The sequence below is a fragment of the Cornus florida genome, unplaced genomic scaffold, assembly GCF_030987335.1.
Source record: "Cornus florida cultivar Cherokee Brave unplaced genomic scaffold, ASM3098733v1 CherokeeBrave_3.0.0_Hap2_Chr01, whole genome shotgun sequence".
NCBI classification, from domain to species: Eukaryota; Viridiplantae; Streptophyta; class Magnoliopsida; order Cornales; family Cornaceae; genus Cornus; species Cornus florida.
In genome coordinates this window covers 51,901,716-51,924,454 of record NW_026775571.1, presented here as the reverse complement: position 1 = coordinate 51,924,454, position 22,739 = coordinate 51,901,716, and the positions used below count along the sequence as shown (strand labels likewise).

Here is a 22,739-nt window from a genome sequence, read left to right as displayed (position 1 = left end):
TAAGTGATTGATAATTAACTATATGTTTACGTATATATGTAAGTTCATTTCTTCTTTGCATAAGAGCTATTGACCATTACATTGTTTTCTATATTGAGAGTATTTATTTTGATGATTTTTTTATTTCCACTATATTTTGTATGGTTTTTGTTAAGAATTTTGTGTATAAGTGAAATGCATTGGACTTGAAGTTCAGACAAGTAAGAGTCCTGAGATTTCGGGTCCTGAGACTCTGAAATCTCAACTTCCCACCTTCACTGAAAGTTGCCTGATTTTGATTTTGATAATTTAATTGTGTTTTGATTTCTCTGTTACAGCTTTGTTTCAGTTATTTTAGTTTGAAGCGTGTGGCCGGATGGTGAATCCGGTGAACGGCGGTCACCAGCTCGATTTTTCGAAACCCACGATGCCGAGCCAGAACTGAGAAATTGGGGAAATTGGGGATGGAGAGTGAGTCCAGAGAACGAATTTTATGTTTTTATGTTTGATTTTTTATTGATTTTTTTATAAATATTATACAAGGGTAGAAAGGTAATTTCATTATTTAAATTAGTCAATTCATAAGTCAAAGGGCAACAATGTTATTTCATTACTTATTAAATGTGATAGGAGTGTCTTTAGATTGTTGATATTTTGGAATAAAGAGTATTAAAAAATTAGGGGTAAAATTGTCTTTTTACATGCTTTTAACGGTGTCATTGATGGAAAAGTAAAATTAGACTTAAGTGATAGTAATTTTTGAAAGGTGTTTCAATGTGATATTTGGCCAAATCTGAGAGGGTGTCAGTGAAATTAACCTTTTTATTTTCTATCGGCATTGAAAGGGTCATCCAGAGTATGGAGGTCCATGTGTGTGTGTATATATATATATATTCAGATGTGGAAACCAACGTAAGCTCATCCATAATATTTCTTTAATATAACTCGGTAGTCTAGTTGGTAGAGTGTTCCCTAGTCGATGAAAAAATTAATACACCGACTATGTTAAATGGAAAAGAAAATAAATGATAACAAAGTTGGATAAAATTAATACATCGACTATCTTGGTAATTTCATACTTGTTACGTCGCTTACTCTTTTTTTTTTTTACAAGGCAAGAAATGTTAGAAGTTAAATCAGTAGATACAGAGAGTCGAAGCATGACACTCCAAAGTCCACCGAAGGTACTAACGCACTGTGCTATCGAGGCATCTGCACATCTGTACATCACCTACTCTTCGTTATAGTGAAAATTCTTATTATGTTATTATACAAGGTTAGATCTAAGTCACACAATTCATCCAAAGAGGCCCCACTCTCAAGCTCCACACTTGAATTTGCGATTTGTGAGCAAATTCGCACAAAATTCGCGAATTCAATTTTTGCAATTCGCGAAGTTGTTTTCCTAATTCACGATTTCCATACGAATTTACTTTATATAGCTAAATTTGTTAGAGTCCCAGTGATATGAATAGGGATGGCAATTTGACCCGCCCCCCACTGTTACCCGCCCCGCCCCGCTCCATTTTTGGCAATTTTTAGGTACCGTTTAGTTTATTTGGGCGGGGATAGTTTGATGTAATAAAAACCCACGCGGGTTGGGTGTGGGGGTAGGGGAAGGTCGCCCCGCACTACCCCGCCCTGTTTAGATAGGCAAATTACTTAAGTACCTTTATTTCATTAGTATATATATATTAAGTACCCTATATAACAATGTTAAAGTAACCAATGAAAGTTGCAATGGTGAAGAACTGAAGATAACGAAAAAAAAAAAAAAAGCAAATCTATTTCAACAATAAATAAATTATGGTCTTAAATGGGGCGGAGCGGGTACCCGCGGAGTAAAAATGTTAAACGGTTGCATGGATGGGGTGGAAAGTCCCCCTGTTTTGTGGTTTTGGGCGGGCATGGGGGCAGGATTTTTAAACGGTTGCGGGGACGAGGGAGGGTACACCAGCCCAAACCCGCCCCCGTTGCCATCCCTAGATATGGAATACGTATATTACCATATATGCATTTATTACTTACACTACTACTCAATATATACATTAATTACTTAAATTTTAGTGTGCCCCAATTGTATGGCGTTGTTATATTACCAAATATATATATATATATACACATACATACATATATATTAATTATACATGTTTGAAAATATACTACTAAAAAATTCTCAATTAGAGAATATTACAAATAAATCACGCAAAGTTAGCTTATTTATTACATATATCATTAATGGAATAAATACTCATGAATATATTTGCATATGAATTTAAATAAATAAAAATATATAAAATATATATGTCATGACCTGATATAATTTTATTTAAACTTAATATACAGACGCTCTCAAGATGCTCCCAATCGGTGTGACTTAGGGTTAGATAGAATTAATTTCTTAAATATTTTTGAGAAGGTTGAATTTGCCCACAAATGAAAATCCAGTGTGGATGTGATTCTATAAAAAGGTTGGAGAAGCGTGAAGATCAACTGAGGTGACGTATACACCAGGCCCATAAAAATGAGGCCTTTGAAGTTGAGCCTCTGTAAGGTCAAAAACAGAGGTGAAAACGTAAAACCAACAGAATAATTAATTTACTGATACAGTCATATGGTAAAAAGTCCTGAATTCCCAAAACGTAAAACCAAACAGAATAATTAATTAATTTAGTGATATGGTCATATGGTCAAAACTCCTCATTCCCAAAACTTGTATTGTGATTGCATTGCAGTTTACACAATTCTATGAAATGCAGGTTGGAAATTTTTAGTCTATAAATTTTTGCAATCAAGATAAAATTTCTAAAACATTTCAAAATTTCAGGTATGTCAAGTTGTCATTGTATCCTTTTTTCTTTTCTTTTTTTTAACGAAATTGTATCTTATTCATTGATGCTATATATATATATATATATATATATAAGTTTTTAGTGAAACAATTTTTTACACTGAACTATACATCAATTTGTTTGGCACAGCAAGCATTTCAATTTTTAACACAAGTCATCAAAATGTACGTAAAATCAACTTATTTGACCCCCCATCCAGCTCAATTGAGAGATCAAAGGACAAGAAATGAACAGTATTAAGTTTCTGTGAAAAAGTCGAAGTTTTGCCACAACTCTTTCTACAGAGCGAAAACAAGTCACCAATCTGGACTAATCTGCTTACTACAAACCATAAAACTGAAACAAAAATGGAATAAAAAAACTACCCATTGCTTATGCAAGAAGTGAGATGTCATATTATATACTACTAACAGTTGTATATGTGTGTACATATATCAGCAATTAGAGAAGTCGGTGAAATTTTTTGGTACAGAAAAAAATGTTGCATTAACTTACTTTCATTGTTGTCATATGTGGATGATAATTACCTTCTCAATCAGAAATTCAACCTGATGGCCTAAGGCGCACTTCGAAAGCACAGACATAATTAAACTGAATTCAGAAGCATGTCATTTAGTTAAGTTTCAACTTCACTCGAAAGCTAACCTGAAATGTCTTCCAATATCAACATACACTGACTGAGAATTCTACGTCCTGATTTACACATCTCACTGTGCAAGTCCCTTTACTTGTTTTCCAATTGAATCTCATTTTCCATCTTGCTCAAGTGAGATAATTATGCCAACAATTAATGGGCCAATGGTCTAGCGGTATCAGTCTCTTATCTCTCAAAGGTAGGTCAGGGATTCAAGTCTTCTGAGACATGTGTGCATGACTGTGAGTGCCAACTAAGGAAAAATAAATAAAAAATTTATGCCAACAAAAATTAACATTAAAAAAATCGAAGATAGTAACTAATAATTAAGTTGCAAAAGATAACTGTAATTTTTGTTGTTATAATACACGGCTCGGTTAGGTATTTATTAGACAAGTAATAGTTCTGTTGGTTAATAACTAGTAAACTTTTTGAAAAAGTCCTTTTGTACTGCTAATCATTAGTTAGAATAGGAAACTACTTGTGTAAACTATATCTGAGGTTATTATATTGCAACCTCATAAATGTCATGGTTTTTGACTACTTATATATATCAATATTCTCTACTTGAAAAGCTATTTTCACATCAACCTTGTCAAAAAGATTAAATATACCGGGAAAGATTTGTGCGTGACATATATATTTATTTTTTCTGCATAAGTCAGTCAAGTATATATGTCTCTACCTTGAGTATTTAACTATTAGAGCCTTATATGGCCTGCTATACATCATATCTCCTTTAATTTCTGTCCATATAATGGAATGCCGAGTAAAAAATTCAAAATGAGTTGATAGAAGAAGACTAATTCTTTCCAAATAAAGTAAATAATTATGCATAACCAAAAGAACATATTGGCATATATCATATAGTTGTAATACAAAGTTGCACCAGATCATGTCACACCCTAAAGACGGAAGATGTCTGTGCATGCACTGGAATACACACATTTTATATACTCAGAGTGCACTGAACTCAAATATTTGAGCATGATATCAAAAGTATATAGATGAAGACCACTCATACAATCAAGTTTAGACACGGCAACTAATATCTCCTTACAGTAATGGGTGAGAAGGCATCACCTTGCTTCATGTAATGCTGCGCATTAGGAGTGATCGGAAGTTTGTTTTCCAGTGGGCTTAATGGGAGATGAGTTGGGCATTGGACTCCCTTCACTGGACGCAAGCAAGCAAGGTGCCCTTGTAACTGGTTGTTGCAAATGGGAAGTTTGCTTGCAAGGAATGTTAATTCCTTCTCTCTAGGGACTGGAGCTCCAGTGGGATCCTATAAATATATAGCTAATGGAAGGAAGTATAAGAAACTTATATTCAAGAAAGCAAAGACATACATGACAATTACAGGAAACTATAGAAAGGAAAGACGGCATACGTGACAATTAGAGGAAACTATAGAAGTATTAGAGGAAACTATAGAAGTTTAAAGATCCTGGTGTTCCTGCCATATCTTGCATCATTGGAAACAATGTGATAGACAGAACACTTCTTGATCTTGGAGCGAGTATTAATCTTCTTCCTTGCTCGATGGATGAGCAATTAGGTTTGGGAGAGCTTAAACCCACGTCAATGGCGTTGTAACTTGCTAATCGATCAATGAAGCAACCACGTGGGATCATTGAAGATGTTCTCATTAAAGTGGACAAGTTTTATATTTCGGATGACTTTCTTGTCCTGAATACAGAACCTGTTCACGATCTCAATAGATATATTCCTGTAATCCTTGGTAGTCCATTCTTGGCTACAGCAAATGCTAATATTAACTGTAGGACTGGGGCTATGGATATTTCTTTTGGGAACATGAAGCTCAAATTAAACATCTTCAATGCCACTCTATATTCCTCAAAGAAAGATGAGTGCTTCTTTCTTGATATCATTGATGAGGATTCAGTCACTATCTTTCCAACAAAAGACTCCTCATTTGATTTCGAATCTTTCTTGTCCTTTTTGTGAGCCCTCTCACAAACTTGAGCCTAAGTCATCATCGGATAAGCTTGAATATTCTTTCTTAGGTCTTGATGGAACCACACTGGTTCCTCCTGTTTCGAATTTCATAATCACCAATAGGACTGGTTTTGGGATGAGGGAGGTAGTTAACTTGTTGGATACAGGTTAGGGAGTGGCCTAACGTTGAGCTATCGACATTAAACTTAGCATGTTGTCAAGCTATCGATGTTAAACTTAACACTTGTAGGTTTGTACTTTAGTTTGATTTGATTTATTTTCTTTTTCTTTTTCTTCGGTTTATTTTGTTTTCTAGGTTTTTAGTTTATTTGTGTATTTTTCTTTTATTTTTAGATTAGCTTAGTTTGATTATAAAAAATAAAATAAAAAAGTTTTATTTATGCATGATATTGATATATCTGTTTTATTCAATATGCTTAATACTCTGATATGTGTTGTGGAGTGTGATTGTTTTGTCAGGTACTAAGGACTAAGTTTGGGGGTGAGGTGAAGATTTCATTCCTCTGTGCTAGAATTCCTGATCTTTGATGGTTCTACGTATTTGGTAATATTTTTCTATCTCTACATCTGTTTACACACATTGAGGACAATGTGCACACTAAGTTTGGGGGTAAGGCAGTATCCGTTAAAAATTTGTTGTTGATATATTATGCATAAGAGGATGCAATTTAACTATTTAAGTATGATTTTGAGTCTGTTGATTGTTGTGATGTCCATATGTAGTGTGATATTAATTTAAGATGGCTTATATGCTAAATTCATGCTAAATAGGGATTTTTGAAAAAAAAATTATATCAGTTGGTGGCCTATGGTCCACTTTATCAGGGAAGTTACAATTTGATGATTCTGATTCTTAAAATACTTTATTTTGCACATGTTCACACTTATATGCATTCTGTGGGGTATAAACTTGAAATCTTTTTTTGATTTGTGTTAAACTGAAATGAGCAGGTGAATTTGATGATTTTGAGAACCAAGGTATTAAAAAAAAAATTGAAAGAAATAAAATGGTATGTATGTAATGGGAAAAAAAAAAAAAAAAAAATGGTTCTTCACCAATGTGAAAGAGACAAATGAAAAAGAGATAAATAAATGGTCAAGTTCGGGTCTGTACCTAAATTACTTGAACAATTAAGTTATCAGGGGTGTTTCAACACCTAATGCCCTAAAACCAACTGGTTTGGGAGTCATTGATTGAAAGTTCGCTACATAAGTGGTTTAGGCTGCCTAGGTTACTTGAATAATTAGGTCATTAGGGGTGTTTTAACACCTAATGCCCTAAAACCGTCTGGTTTAGGAGTCATTGGCTAAAAGTTCGTTATAAGAGTGATTTAGAAAACATAATAGACCTGAGCATTGCACAGCACCCTTTTGAAAAAAAAAAAAAAAAAAAAAAAAAAAAAAAAAAAAAAAAAAGAACTGAAAAAAAAATTTGAGTGATGAATGAAATAAATACATACCTGTAGAAAATTAGGAAAAATACATTGGGAATTAGAATTTGAAAGGTTTACTTGTGAATTAAGGGATAACATGAGTTAGATATAAGTATGTATGGTAAGCCACATGTTTAAAATTGTAAGTTCACTATTAAAAAAGGATTTGGGGGATCGAGATTGTTAAACATGTGATTAAACTGACATATGGGGACCATGACTGCTGATATGATATTGAGAGTTGGAGATTTTTCCTGTTTAATATAATTCCTTATACTTGTTGTAATTGACTGATTGATGCATTACTAGGACATTATGATATGAAAATAGGTTTAAATGAGCTTACCGTGCAATTAAGGAACTGATTTGATGTTTGTGGGTATCTTCACCGGAAACCCTCACGAGACTATAACTCGTCCACTGGGGGTAACCTAGGGGTTTAAAGGCTTGTTGCATAAGCTAAATGCAATCGTGATTCCTACGAAAGCAATTTTTAGTTCTGTATTGCTAAGGTACTAACAATATGTAAGTTTGGGGGTGTGATGAACGTTGAATATTGCATATTCAAGCCCCTAAATACGCATATGTTAAGATCTAAAGTGATACTTCAATTCAATTTTAGACTGATTTATGTTTATTTCGTGTTTGTAGGTACTTTCCTAAAGAAGCAGTTAAAACCAGGCTTTTATGATGAAAAGAATGATAATGAAGTTTACCGCGTCGTTACCGGTCATCCGAAGCAAGCCGGGAGTCAAAATGGTGAATTTTGGAAGAGTTCAAGTTCAGAAGGTCGAGCCTCAATTCTATGGCTCAAGCACAAAACAAAAAATTCCACCAAGGCAAGAAAGCTCGAGCCCTGACCCCTAGAGCTCGAGCCCAACCATAGGGTGCTTGAGCATTTTCCTAAGAGCTTGAGCACATGATGCGTCAGAATTTAAAGAGTTAATCTAAATCCCAGGACCTCGTGCCAAGCAACATAGGATTGAGCCCATGTTCAAGAAACTCGGCCCATAGCACCAGAGCTCGAGCTCAATACCTTAGGATTGATCACCATGAAGGAGGAATCGAGCACCATCAATAAAAAGATGTTCCGAACAAATTTTTCTCCCAGAGCTCGAGGTCGAGCCCAAGCTTCAAAGCTTGAGCACAACCACTCAGGGCTCGAGCATTGTTGAAAACTCTGGACCTACTTCACTATTTTGGGTATAACTTTTGACTCAAAACTCCAAATTGAGCAATCTCTATGACTCTGGAAAAAAGACTCGAAGCCCGATGTTTTTGTCTCTAATATCCATCTCGAGATTCGTGCTCTAAATATGTCAAAATCGTGTTACAACGTTAGAACAAATTGCTGACAGGTTAAGCTCGAGCCTTGACTCCAGAGCTTGAGCTCTAGCATCCTAGAGGTTAAAAATACAAAAGGGAATCACTTAAAATCATCCAAAGGGGATTAGGACTTGTTCTCCACTATAAAAGAAAATGAGAAGACACATTAAGGGATCCATAAAATCCATCAATCCATCAATCTCTCTCTCACGGCGGCTTTAAGGGTTTTGAAGAAAAAGATCCAAAAGGAGTTTTGGTGATCTATGGCGATGAAGACCACAACAACACAGATGATACCTTGCGTCGTCATGAGTAGCTAATTCCTCTCTTAGGGCATTGATGTAACCCGAAACTGAATAATTTGGTTTGATTGTTCTGTACTTTGGGAATTTAATATATTATGTATTTTGATTGCATGATTTTGGGCAATTGACTTATATATAATGTATTTTGATTGCATGATACCTTGCATGATTTTTGAATAATTAATACCTTGTCTTAGATTAATTGTTCTTAAATTATATTCAACCCATTCTTATTGGATGGTATTTGGTGGAGGCCTATCGGACATAAGAATGGAGATTATGCAAGGTGTTCAAACGTTTTTTTATGAATGAATGTTTTCATAGTCTATGCCTAGAGAAGACGAGTTATACTACAAAATTAGTTAGAAGTATGTAGGTAGATAATTTGTGCCAACCGAAGATAGGTTATAGTTAGCTAAGTTCAATGAAACATCTTTCTTTAAATCTGAATTAAATAAATGTTATTGAGTTTAATTCCATATAATGCATAATTGTTGAAATCCCAATGTTGAACAGTTGACCATAGTATGAGGTTCGTGGTGAAGTCTATCCGTAAGTATTTCTTCTCTTGATCTCAATCATTTTATTCCATTTATTTTCGTTTATGTTATTGAATTGCATCATAACACAAAAAATCAAATCCTCTTTTTAAATTAAAATAGTATTAATTGAAGACTTGATAAACCATCACAGTCTTTAAGGTTCGACACCCTCAATATAGCCCTATCCTACAAGGATTCATTCTATTCCTAGTGGTGTTTTATTATTGATAAATAAAAACAAACATTAGCTAGCCGAAAGAAGGTACTGAGGCTTGCGGCGGCATGTGGGGTCGTGTGCTTGCTTCTTTCCAACTGTTTTTAGTGGCGTCAAGACGGTCTTAGTCTGAACTTTCGTCCGGTATACTCTAAATTGCAAAAAGGCTTGCTAAAGACCAGATTCGGACACCTAACAGAATGTATTCTTGATGGACTTATTGGAAGCCACTAACAAATTAAAAATCATATAATGAAGAAAGCAGATAACTTAGCTCTGATACCATGTTACAAATAAAATAAAGAGAGAGAGAGAGAGAGAGAGAGAGAGAGAAATTGTATGTTATATTGATATGTTGATATAGGAGGGGTTATATGTGGTGAACAAGTAAACCCTATATGTATATGGTAACTCTATACATGATATCAAAAATAAGTAAAGACGACTAACCCTAATCCTAATATACAATATATTCTAACAATTAACTTTCGATTTTTTTTCTTATACGATGAAGTATTGATCATTCTCGCATTTTAGAATTTTTTTTTTTTTTTTTTTTCACCTCAATTATTAGGACTATATTTTCCATCTCCTCATTCTGTTGTTCTAAATTCTGTGAACAAGGGAGGTTCCACGATCTGTCGACTTATTTATTATGGATAAATTGTAAGTTTTTGGTCATCAAAATTGATAGCAAACCTTCCATGTAATTTTTGGAATATACAAAAGTTATCTTGTTAATAGAGCTTACTAAATTGGAAGATTGTGATTCAAGTATGTAAATGGCATATTTTGCTGCCGCACAGTTTTACTTGTTAGTTGGTGTATACGATTTTTTATAAAATTTTGGTCACTTGTCTAATACCCGTTCAAAAAAAAAATTCTTATGAACTGATTTTGATAAAATATGTATAAAACGTCTAAGGCTTTGTTTGCTTATGTGAATCTACTATTTTTTTTTTTTTTTTTTTTCCTTCAAAACGCAGGAGCTAAATTTTAGGATGGTATGTTGTAATTAAAAATTCAGATTTTTTTTTTTTTAAATTCCAAGTGTCCAACATTCACTTAAATTTGTATTCTATTTTAAGTGACTGCTTACCTTTTTAAGTGATCAATATTCAAATTCCATTACTAATTAATCTATATAGAATTCAGTATTAAATTCTATTTATCAAAAAATACCTTTAAGCAAAAAAGAGACACAAGTAGATTTGTCAAGTTGAAAAACCTTATTTACCAAAAAGGAAAAAAGTTTCGATCTAAATTAGAGGAGGAATTAATAAAAAATAAATAAATAATAGTTACACGGATTTATTTAAGATAATGAGACTCTCCACTTACTTGTATTGGGCATAAAAAAAAGAATTAGAAAGTTAAAAAAATTAGCCCAGAAATTGCAGTTCTTTCCCCTCACATGTTTGAAAATTTCAGATGCTATACTCAAATACCAAACACATTAAGGTAATAGAATGACCAAATTACCCTTTTGTACACAATTTTCATATTATTTTTAAAAAGTTGCATTTATGAAATCGCCAAATAGGCAATAAGCTAAAAAACACCAAAACAAGACCCAAGTGAGAGCTTCGATGGTCCATGAAGGAGACCCAACTAGTGTAGCCATAACAACGTAGCCATGATACAAAACTAGTGTAGCCAATGTTCCGCGAAAGTAGAATTATACACATGGCCACAAATAAAGCATACAATACACTTTTTCCTTTTTTTCCCTAAATAATGATACTTTTCATACAGAATAAAAACATAATTGTAACGGCAAAAGAGTGAAATAGTAGCACATATATATATATATATATATATATATAATATATATATATATGTGTGTATATTTATGTATGATATAAAAATCAGTGCAATAATAACATATCATGAAGATACTAAGATGATTTTGTAAGAATATAATGGTCTTATTATAATAATTAATCTTAACTTTTATTTAAATTATTTTATTACTCATATTTATGAGATATAACATTGTATCATATGAACACTGTTTATTTTATAATAGTTATTTACTTACAGAGGGATGTGTTGGTTGATGGGACCAACATGTCTCTTTTTGGAAACGGTCCTAGCCTTCTATATATATACGTGAAAGAAAGGTTTGAAACCATCGTCAGTTTCATAAGAAAAGATAAAGGGTTGAAAAGTGTTTCTAATATAGTTCATCTCAAATTCAAACTGCTGAACATGACAGATATGTTTTCTAAACTAAGTTTTTTGCATTAAAACCATATACTTTAATATCGTTGAATTATTTACATGTGGTATCAAAACCTCACATGGATTTATTTTTTATATTGCGTATGAAATTTCTTGGCTGTATATATTGGCAGTACAGTATGCTATATACGTGTTTGAGATAAAAAGGGACACTGATATATATTGTGGATGAAATAATTTTATATCACTCTGCATCTCATGTTTATATATATATATATATGCAACGTTTCCTTTTACACACATACATATATATATATACATGCAACGTTTCCTTTTTACACACATATATATATTTTATATATTATATTTAATTATACAGTACTCTTGTCTTGTGTGTATGTATAGATATATATATATACACGCAAAGTTAACCAGTTTCAATAGTTACCAGAAGCATCTTATACAGAAAAATCTGAACACATAAGCATTGAACTTCATGTCAATAAATACAATTACCAGATGCTTATGTGGCATCTTAAAGTTCAATGTTTCAATAGTCACGCACCTTCTTTACCAGATTTTTCTGTCTTGTATAAATATATTTGTGTGTTTTTGGAATGAAACTCTAGTTAGTTTCATGTGTATGTATGTATATATACACACACACATATGGGGCGGTACATATTTTCTATGAAGGTATATATTGTTTTTCAACAATTGATTTAAACAAGTATAATAATGACCAGTATAGTAAAAAATAAATAAATAAATAAAATAAAATAAAAAATGTATCAAAGGAACTGACCAAATAAGTGGTATCATTATTATAAAGTGTATTGAAATTGGCATAATAAATATAATTATGCATATTGCCTCATGTTTAATTTTGATGCATATTTGTATATTAGACAGATTCATTTGGGGAAATTGAATCATTTTAAAATCCTAAGCACAAATGTAAATGAAATTAGATTGGGTATTTAGTCACCAAAGTAACACACTCATGATAATTTCAATAGTATGCTAGTGGTAAAAAATTATGTTTTTGCTAAAGTTAAAGGATTGAAATTACGTTTAGTTGAGACGAGTAATAATCTAACCCAAATGTGGATTATTGAGATTTGTCCAATTAAACGGATTAAGATAATTAATGTAGAATATATAATAAATAATATACTATTCCCAAAGGAAATTTTTTTTTTTTTATATTGTATTATCTATGATTAATTAGTCTCAAAGGTGAAATTTGTTTCACTAGTGGGAGACTAACATTTAACAATATTGGCCCAAAGGAAATATTATTGAATGTGATGTTGATCCCATTCGGAGTCAATTATTTTGAGGCATTACATATCGATTCTGGAAAGTTTAATTGTTTTCCCATCAATTAAACTATTTAATTATGGCCTTAATTATTTGGATTTTATGTGAATTATATTTTATGTTATTATTGCATTGCAGTTGGTTCATTACCTTGTGTAAAGGCCCTGACTGGGTCTAATTTCTCGGACTGGAAAGATGAAATAATTTTTAATTTGGGACTTGGGAATTTAGACCTAGCCATTAGGTCAAATGAACCACCTAAGCCTACAGACACTAATGGTGCAGAGGTGAAAAAGGAATGGGATAAATGGGACAGGTCTAATAGACTTAGTCTAATGTATATTAAGAATAATATTCCTAAATATATTAGGGTGTCATTCCTGATAAACCATTGGCTAAGGATTACCTTAAGGCTCTAGAAGAACATTTTACTATTTTGACTAAGTCACTGGCTAGCACTCTTATGACCCAATTAGTAACTACAAAATATGATGGTCTTAGTGGTGTGCGTGAGCATATCATGAAAATTACTGATATTGCATGTCAATTGAAAAATCTAAATATAGTAGTTAGTGACTCTTTTCTAATCCACTTTATTATGACTTCTCTTCCTGCGCAATTCGATATTTTTAAAACTACTTATAATGCGCAGAAAGATAAGTGGAAATTAACATAACTAATTAGTATGTGTGCACAAGAGGAAGAGCGAACCCGACACAATAAGCCCGATATGGCACACATTGTGGATCAGAAAATAGTCAAAGAAAAATAATAAGAAAACTGAGAAAAAGGGTATAAAGGTTAATGATATTGGACCCAGTCAGGCACATAAAGTGGGGAAAAAGAAAGTTCAATGCTTCTGGTGTCACAAGCGAGGCCATGTCAAAAAGGAATGCTTTAGTTACAAAAATTGGTTAGCAGAGAAAGGTAGCACCCATTGTCTAGTGTGTTCAGAATCTAATTTAGCCATTGTTCCGCCAAATACTCGGTGGATTGATTCCGGGGCTACTATTCATATTTCTAATTCCTTGCAAGGATTCGTAAAGAGCCGAAAAATCAATCCCAACCAAAGGACACTCACTATGGGTAATGGGGTAGAAGCACAAGTTAAAGCTGTGAGAGTTGTTCATCTTATCCTTAGTAGTGGTTTTGTATTAGAGTTGGAAGATGTTTTGTATATTCCTTCAATGTCCAGAAATTTAATCTCTGTACCTAAACTCGATATGTTGAACTATGAATTTCGTTTTAGTAATCGTAATATCAATATCTTTTATAATTCCAAATTTGTTGGTTCTGGTTCATTAGTTAATAATTTTTATCTTCTAAATCTTAACCCAAATTTTTCACAATCTCTTTTGTCTTTTAATGTGAGTACCAAACGTGGTCTTACCAATGATTCTTCTTCTATGTTATGACATAGGCGTTTAGGTCATATCTTTAGAGAGAGATTAGAAAGATTGGTTAAAGAAGGTATTCTGAACACATTAGATTTTTCAGACTATGGCATATGCATTAATTGTGCTAAAGAAAAGTTAACCAAGTCTAGACATAAGGGTGCTACTAGAAGTAATGGCCTCTTAGAGCTTATACACACAGACATATGTGGTCCTTTCATTCCTGCTACATTAAACGGGAAGAAAAACTTTATTACATTTATTGATGATTATTCTCATTATGGTTATGTGTACTTGATTGGTGAGAAATCTGAGGCACTGGATATTTTAAAAAAAAAAAAAAAAAAAATTTGATAAGTAGGATATTTTTAAAATTTTTAAGATAGAAGTCGAGCGTCAGCTTGATAAGAAAATTAAAGTAGTACGATCTGACCGTGGTGGTGAATACTACGGAAGGCACGATCATATAGGTCGTAATCCAGGGCCATTTGTTAAGTATCTACAAGAGTGTGATATAGTTGCCCAGTACACCATGCCGGGTACCCCTGAGCAAAACGGTGTAGCTGAATGAAGGAATCGCACTCTTGTGGATATGGTTCGAACTATGATGAGTAATTCATCTTTGCCAGATTTTCTGTGGGGTGAAGCTCTTAGGACTGCTGCTTATATCATAAATCGAGTGCCGTCTAAGGCAGTCTCAAAGACTTCTTTTGAGTTGTGGATAGGAAGAAAACCCAGTTTAAATCACTTACGTATCTGGGGATGTGCAGCAGAGGCTAAATTATACAACCCACATGAAAGGAAACTTGATCCTAGAACAGTCAGTTGTTATTTTGTAGGATATCCAGAAAGGTCAAAAGGTTATAGGTTTTATTGTCCATCACATTGTACCAAACTTATTGAGACCCTAAATGCTAGGTTCATTGAGGACGGTTATACCAGTGGGAGTATAGAGCCCAGGCACATGGTATTTGAGGAAAATCGAAATATAAATTTAGTTCATCGGGATGATGTAGTTATCCCACTTGCTACCATGCAAGATGATGATTTAAATCATCAAGAGCCTGAAGAGCAAACACCTCGCATAAAAGAAATCTCAAATGAACCAATAGTTGACATGCCATTACGAAGATCAAGGAGATAAAGGAAAAGTGCTATTCCAGATAACTATGAAGTTTTTCTACAAGAGATTGAGTTCAACATTGGTAAAGAAGATGATCCACTATCATTTTCAGAAGCCAAAAGTAGCATTTTTGCTCAACAATGGTCAGATGCAATGAAAGATGAGTTAGATTCTATGAAAAATAATAAAGTTTGGGATCTAGTTGACTTACCAGTGGGAGTCAGACCCATTGGTTGTAAATGGGTATTTAAAACTAAACAAGACTCAAAAGGTAAAGTTGAAAGATATAAAGCCCGACTTGTTGCTAAGGGTTTTACTCAACAAAAGGGTATCGACTATAAAGAAACTTTTTCTCCTGTTTCAAAGAAAGGCTCTTTTAGAATTATAATGGCATTAGTAGCTCATTTTGATTTGGAGTTACATCAAATGGATGTAAAAACTGCATTCCTAAATGGTGACTTACTCGAAGAAGTTTATATGGATCAACCCAAGAGTTATGAAATTGAGGGCAAAGAACATATGTTGTGCAAGTTAAGGAAATCTATTTATGGGTTAAAACAAGCATCAAGACAATGGTACATAAAATTTGATGAGATAATTACTTCATATGGGTTTAAAGAAAATATTATTGATGAGTGCATTTATATGAAAGTCAGTGGGAGTAAGTTCATTTTTCTAGTGTTGTATGTTGATGATATCTTACTTGCTAGTAGTGACATTGGCTTGTTACACGAGACTAAACATTTTTTATCTCAAAGTTTTGAAATGAAAGATCTTGGTGAAGCCTCATTTGTCATTGGCATTGAGATTCATCGAGATAGATCTCGTGGGATTCTTAGATTGTCACAAAGAGCCTATATAGAAAAGGTTCTTAAAAGATTTGATATACAACACTGTAAAGGTATAATTGCTCCTATAGTAAAGGGTGATAAATTTAGTAAATTCTAGTGTCCGAGAAATGACCTAGAGCGGGAGCAAATGAAAAACATTCCCTATACATCTGCAGTTGGGAGTTTGATGTATGCTCAGGTTTGTACACGGCCAGATATAGCATTTGTTGTTGGTATGCTAGGGAAATACCAAAGTGATCCTGGCATGGATCATTGGAAAGCGGCAAAGAAAGTAATGAGGTACCTGCAAAAGACAAAGAACCATTTGCTTATATATAGAAGGACCGACAGGCTTGAAGTGGTGGGTTATATAGACTCTGACTTTGCTGGTTGTCAGGATAGTATGAAATCCACTTCAGGATTTATCTTCATGATGGCTGGAGGAGCAATTTCATGGAAAAGTATTAAACAAACATTAACAGCTTCATCCACCATGGAGGTAGAGTTTATTGCATGTTATGAGGCCACTTGTCATGCATTATGGTTACGAAACTTCATCTCAAGACTTATGGTTGTAGATTCTATTTCTAAACCATTGATGATTTTCTGTGACAATTCCGCTGCAATTATGTATTCAAGGAACAACAAGAGTTCAGGAAAAATCTAGACATATAAATATTAAATACCTTGTTGTGAAAAAGATGATTCAGAACCAGCTTGTGTCTATTGAGCACATTAGTACACAACAAATGATTGCTGATCCCATGACTAAAGGGTTGCCGCCTAAGCTATACAGTGAGCATGTTGCTCATATGGGTATTATCGATAGCTTCAATTTACTTAGTTAGTGGGAGGTTATTTTTGACTCAGTTGTAGACACATTTGTATTTATGATCACATTTTCTTATATTATATTATCCTCATTTATTTAGTTTTCCATATTGGTGCACATGTGTATGGAAAATTATAAGTGTCATTTATAAGACATGGTGTATCCTTATTGAAACGCGGTAGGACCGAAGCATGGCATAATACTTTATTATTTAGCACATGCAGTATTTATGTATAATCTTGAAGTCGAGTGTATTAATGTTTGTGACCATTGATGTCCTATATTATTAAATAATATAATGACGTCCTTGATTCAATATTGGTATACTTGTAAGAACTTCATAAAAGTTGTTTGATACAATGATTCTCTAAATATAGATAATTTATTTAAAGTGTGCACACCAACATTATTTCAAATATATATATATATATATATAATAAAAAAAGAATAAATAAAAAAATTAATTATGATTATAAGACCAAGTGGGAGAATGTAAGAATATAACGGTCTTATTATAATAATTAATCTTAACTTTTATTTAAATTGTTTTATTATCCATATTTAGGAGATGTAACGTTGTATCATATGAACACTGTTTATTTTATAACAGTTATTTACTTACAGAGGGATGTGTTGGTTGATGGAACCAACATGTCTCCTTTTGGTAAGGTTTTGGAAACGGTCCCAGCCCTCTATATATATACGTGAAAGAAAGGTCTGAAACTATCGTCAGTTTCACAGGAAAAGATAGAGGGTTGAAGAGTATTTCTGATATAGTTCATCTCAAATTCAAACTGCTAAACATGGCAGGTATGTTTTCTAAACTAAGTTTTATGCATTAGAACCATGTACTTTAATATCGTTGAATTACTTACAGGTTTCACGCCTTTCCAAAGCAAAGACCAGCTGTGTGTCCTTTCCAATGGCATTATTAGCCAGAGAAACCTGATCTTTCAGTGCCTTTCCTCTGAGGAATGCTTCCTTCACTGGTGCTTTCACTTTCTTTTGGACCAAAGCCTTTAGATCAGGTATCTAGTAGGACTACAACTCGGGCGGGCCCAACCCGAATTTACCCGAGCCTTGCCCGCATTTTTATGGGCTTGGACAATGATTTTTTGTTCTGGGCCTGGGCTGAGTTTATTGAGCCCGAATTCAATTCGGGCCGGGCTCGGGTATATATGTTATGAAGCCCGAAGCCCAACCCGAACCCGCCCGAAATGCTAATATTGGTTATGAATTTTATATTTTGTTGGAATGTGGCTTGTTATTTTGTTAATTTTGTACTTATTTATTATTAATGTTAGACTTGTATGTTTTGTATTCAAGGCCCTGTATGTTTTGTTAACTTTGTTGGAAGCGTCATCATGAATACACATCACACAGATTCAAGGCCTTGTGGTATTGCAACTTCATCATCATCATCAGCTTTTGGAGTTGTGTCATCTTGATGTTGTTGGACATGATGAGGTTGAAACTTGAAACTCATACAACTACTCCAACTCCAAGCACTAATAAAATTGAGAGAGCCTGATTTAAAAGCCCAAGAAAATCCGAAAATATAACCCGAGTTTAGCCCGTGTTTTAAAAATTAAGTATGGGCTGGGCTTGGGCTCGCTAGGCGAAATTATACCTGGGCTTGGGCTGAAGATTTGTATGTTGGGCTGAGCCCGAGTTAAGTGTCCAACTCGCCCAAGTTGCAGCCCTAGTATCTAGTACACCTGTAGAAAAATCTCCAATTTCAGATAATTTTGCCTTGTACCATGTATTAGGCCAAAAACTTAACTTAAGAGTGGAGTCCTTCTGGATGTTGTAACTAGCCAAATCGCGGCCATTCTCGAGCATTGTGCCAGCAAAAAACAAGACTCTGGACCTCAACTGGCAGGCCGAGCTTGTCAAAAAGCTTTTCCTTCACATCTTTGACAGTGTCCTGTCGTACCACATCAAGAGTGATGGTTTCACCACCCCACTTCTTGACAAATATCTGAATTGTAGGAGGCAACATTTCTAAGATGCATTCTTCTGTGATGTTATAAAAAGCCAACGTCTTTGAATTCTCGAGTTGCAGTCCTGCAAATATCAGATTCCAATCAGCAACTGGGAAACATACCATGCTCCCAATTATATCTTTGACATCACGAACAGTGTATAAGACCTTAACTTCCCGGTTTCAAGATTTCTCCAGAAGGCATTTTCACAGAAACGGACAACAAATCTCTAGGATTAAAAACCAAATGGAGAGTAGATTCATCCTGTATCTCGAGAGAGGCTAAAGTCCTGTTATCTTCAAGTAGCTTTCCAGCATAGATGAGGGTGTACTTATCTGCTTGAATCCCCTCTTTGGCCTGAATCAATAATTTGATGTTTTGGATGGTATCCTTCGGCTTTGCTTCAACCTCAACGGTTTTCTTATGTGATGGTATGTTGATAAGTAGTTTTATTGCACCCGAGGCTTGGAGAACAAGATGGAGAGTGGAGTTCGTCTTAATACCATAATCAACTAGCTTCTTGTAATCCTGAAGCCGCTCACCCTTCAAGAAAAGCTCCTGAAGATTTTCTGAGATGCCCTCCTTACTACGGAACGTTGCTTTTACATTTTTAATCGTCATCAGAATTGTTTTTATGACCTTCAAGTATATATTCATCTGTAACAGAGCAAGAAAAGAATCAAAGCATTCAGAATAACTGTCACAAAAGCAAATTAGTCGGGGATCAACCAAGCAGCCCCGCTTTGCTTTGTGAAATTAGAAAAGAAACCTTTCGGATTATGTTTAATTAGAAATGAACTACTGAAACCCAGGTAATTCAAGACTGTAGTTGGCATTGAGACACAATGTTTCTAACAGAAATAGAGAACAAACTATGCAAACCCTATCTTAGCTGCAGTTCACACATATGTGATGGGACATGTAGAAATATCACGGTCCATATATACAATGATCATACTTTAATGGTAAAAGACAAGGTACGGGAAACAAGACTATGAACTTGCAACCACAAATTACCAGTTGCAATAACATTTCATTTGTAACATAATGGAATGCTTTATGATTTAACTGCAATCTAGCTGTGCAGAAAGCATCTTTAATTCACTTTCTACAGCATGCACCTAGATAATCCAAGCAAGCATTCAAGGTGATGCCCACGAGCGCTCAACAAAGACTCTAGACATACAATTCCAGATGTGAGCTTTTCAACTGCCCATGAACCAATACATAGGAGTGAAGTAACTCATTTTGATGCCTGTGCTACTGTACATGGAACATAATAGAATCATTTTCCAAGAAAACTAAGGAAAATACATTCTATGCCATATGCATCTTCCCCAGCTCCTAAAAAATTTATATATATATACATATATGCTACGCACAAGAGGCATTTTAGAAACTACTTTTTAAGCTTTTGCACCACTCTAGACCTTATAACTCAAAAAGAATTAATATAAATTATGGAAAGCATTTCTAATAAGATGACTGCCATTCTTCCTTCTGTAACAAAAGAACCTCTAAAATTGAATATATGCAAGCCACGTTCAAAAACAATCTTTTACCACTGCTTCCTGACATTCTAACAATCAATTCAACACCCAAATTGGCTATTGAAAAGAGCCGGAGAAAATATAAAGCAAAGAGTAAATTTTATCTTTAATAGTATTTTCTAATAACAAAAATAAACCAAAGAGCTGATTAGACATTGTTTAAGCCGATATTAAAGACCCGATGACAACTGCTAAGTTGGTTGTCTGAGTCCTTGAAGGTCATGCTAACACAACCACTTCTGACTTCACTAGTGACCACTTGATAGTGTTGTTCACATCATTTGGGAATCAAAATTGTTTTTCTTTTCCTTTCTATAGGTGGAATCAACTTTTGATGTTCTTATTTTCCTACATTTTCTAAGCAACCAAACAGAGCATTACAACCACATACAAAACTACAATGTACAATTGGGTAGGAACCTTGCAAATAAAATCTCCAACTATAATGGCCAATATGAAAAACCCAAATTAAATAAGTACCCATCAAAGAAATGACATCAGAAACCATTATGATGGTAACTTCAAGCCAAAACTTATTAGTCAGTGACTTACATTTACCAAACCAAACCAAAAAAAAAAAAAAAAAACCGTCTCAGTGTCGCTGCCTAGAAAATGGAACGACGGGCAAGAAATCACAACGTTTGGATCATAATAAGTTCGTCAGTTTTCAATTCAGTTTCAAAAACAAAATAGAACGGATAGTACTCAAATTAAATTTCCTCTTTTCTTTTCCTCATTTTCTCAGCAACCAAACGGAATATACTAAATAGAAGAAGAGGAACAGCAAGAACAATGTAGATTTAACAAAAATAAGATCATACAATAAATGTGATCAGATCAAATAGGACGATAAAAGAGAGAATTTCGACCTCCTCTTCGCTTGATTCCATGAAGAATTTCGAAACACTAACCAAGCTGATAGAAACTCTGGAAAAGCAGGAGACGACGGTGAAAGGCTGGTAGAGAAAAAGAACTTTTGGCGAGTCCACTCTTTTATATCAGAATGAAAATAAATTCCCTTTGTTCCAAAAATACATGTCCTGCTAATCTAACTTTTTTTTTTTATTTTTTATATTGATAAGAGTAAAGTTTCAAATATGTCCTTACTAAAAAATAAAATATAGTGTTCTGTAATACAGTTGTTTAATTAAAATGATAATTTAAAAATGTTATAAAAAATAGTACATAAAATTTTGAAATAGGACTTATTTTTTGGGACATCCCAAAATGAAAAGATAAACAACTATTTTGAGACGAAGGGAGTAAATAAATAAATTATTTTGATGCTTTATTTGGAGCCAAATTGTTTAGGGGGTAAAGTGCAATAAATCCCCTCAATTATGACCCAATTGCAACAAACCCTTGAAATAAGTAAAACTTCCTAAATTATTATTTGGTTGCATTTAGTAACAAGTCGCCAAGGAGACGTCAATGAAAAAGTAAATTACCATTTAGCCCTAACTTCAACGACATCGTATTATAGTACATTCTATCTCTCTCCCTCTCTGCTACAACCCAACGACGGACTCCTCTGTCCTTCCTACGCCTCTGCCCTTCCTCCTCTCCTATCCCCCCTCTCTTTCATACAAATCCTAAATCCAAAGCCATGTCTTTGCTGATTTCTTGATAATTTTTTTCAGTCTCTTTCTACCACTTTCTTGCCTATCTGAATAGGTTGTGCGGCGTCTAAGCTCGACAACCTTCCGGCAGTGGCACTCTGCCAAGAACGGTGCGCTTTTCTCGACGAAGCGATTCAGTAGCGTTATATACTCGCCGAAGTCACGTCGCCTATGTAAAATAGATGATTGGAACGTCGTGAATGGGAGAGTAAGATCTCTCACCTTGGATTTAGGGCTTCAATTTTATGCGAAAAATATTGGTAATGGAGTGAGAGAGTGACCAAGTATAGAAAAGAAAATTTGAGAATGTTGGGAGAGAGAGGAGACAGAGGGGTGAGAGAGAGCCACGCGAAAATCGTTGCCGGAAAACCACCATATTTACAATCCCGTTGAAATTTGCTCAGCTACCAACAACTCCATAGCCAAACGACACTCATAGGCTTCGTTCTCCTTCTGGCTACACCATAGTACCATACCTCTGTTGTCTTTTATCATAGCAACTTCATACCTCTATTAAAGCCTACCACCACTATGGAACCCACTTCAAAATGTTCTCTATTTTTTCTTTTTCTTTTTTTCTCTCTCTCTCTCTATTGGTTAAAACCATATTGGCCATATACAATTTCAGTTGAAA

General features: G+C 34.1%; 1 protein-coding gene across 1 annotated transcript; it reads right to left on the bottom strand.

The window, feature by feature from the left end:
* Positions 1-18,326: 18,326 nt before the first annotated feature.
* LOC132272179 (polyubiquitin-like) lies at positions 18,327-19,557 on the bottom strand. The gene is made up of 4 exons (XM_059773516.1): positions 19,110-19,557; positions 18,822-19,018; positions 18,582-18,703; positions 18,327-18,459 (listed from the first exon to the last, which is right to left on the bottom strand). Exons 1-4 carry the CDS (start codon positions 19,555-19,557, stop codon positions 18,327-18,329), a joined length of 900 nt encoding a protein of 299 aa, XP_059629499.1.
* Between the last annotated feature and the right edge of the window lie 3,182 nt (positions 19,558-22,739).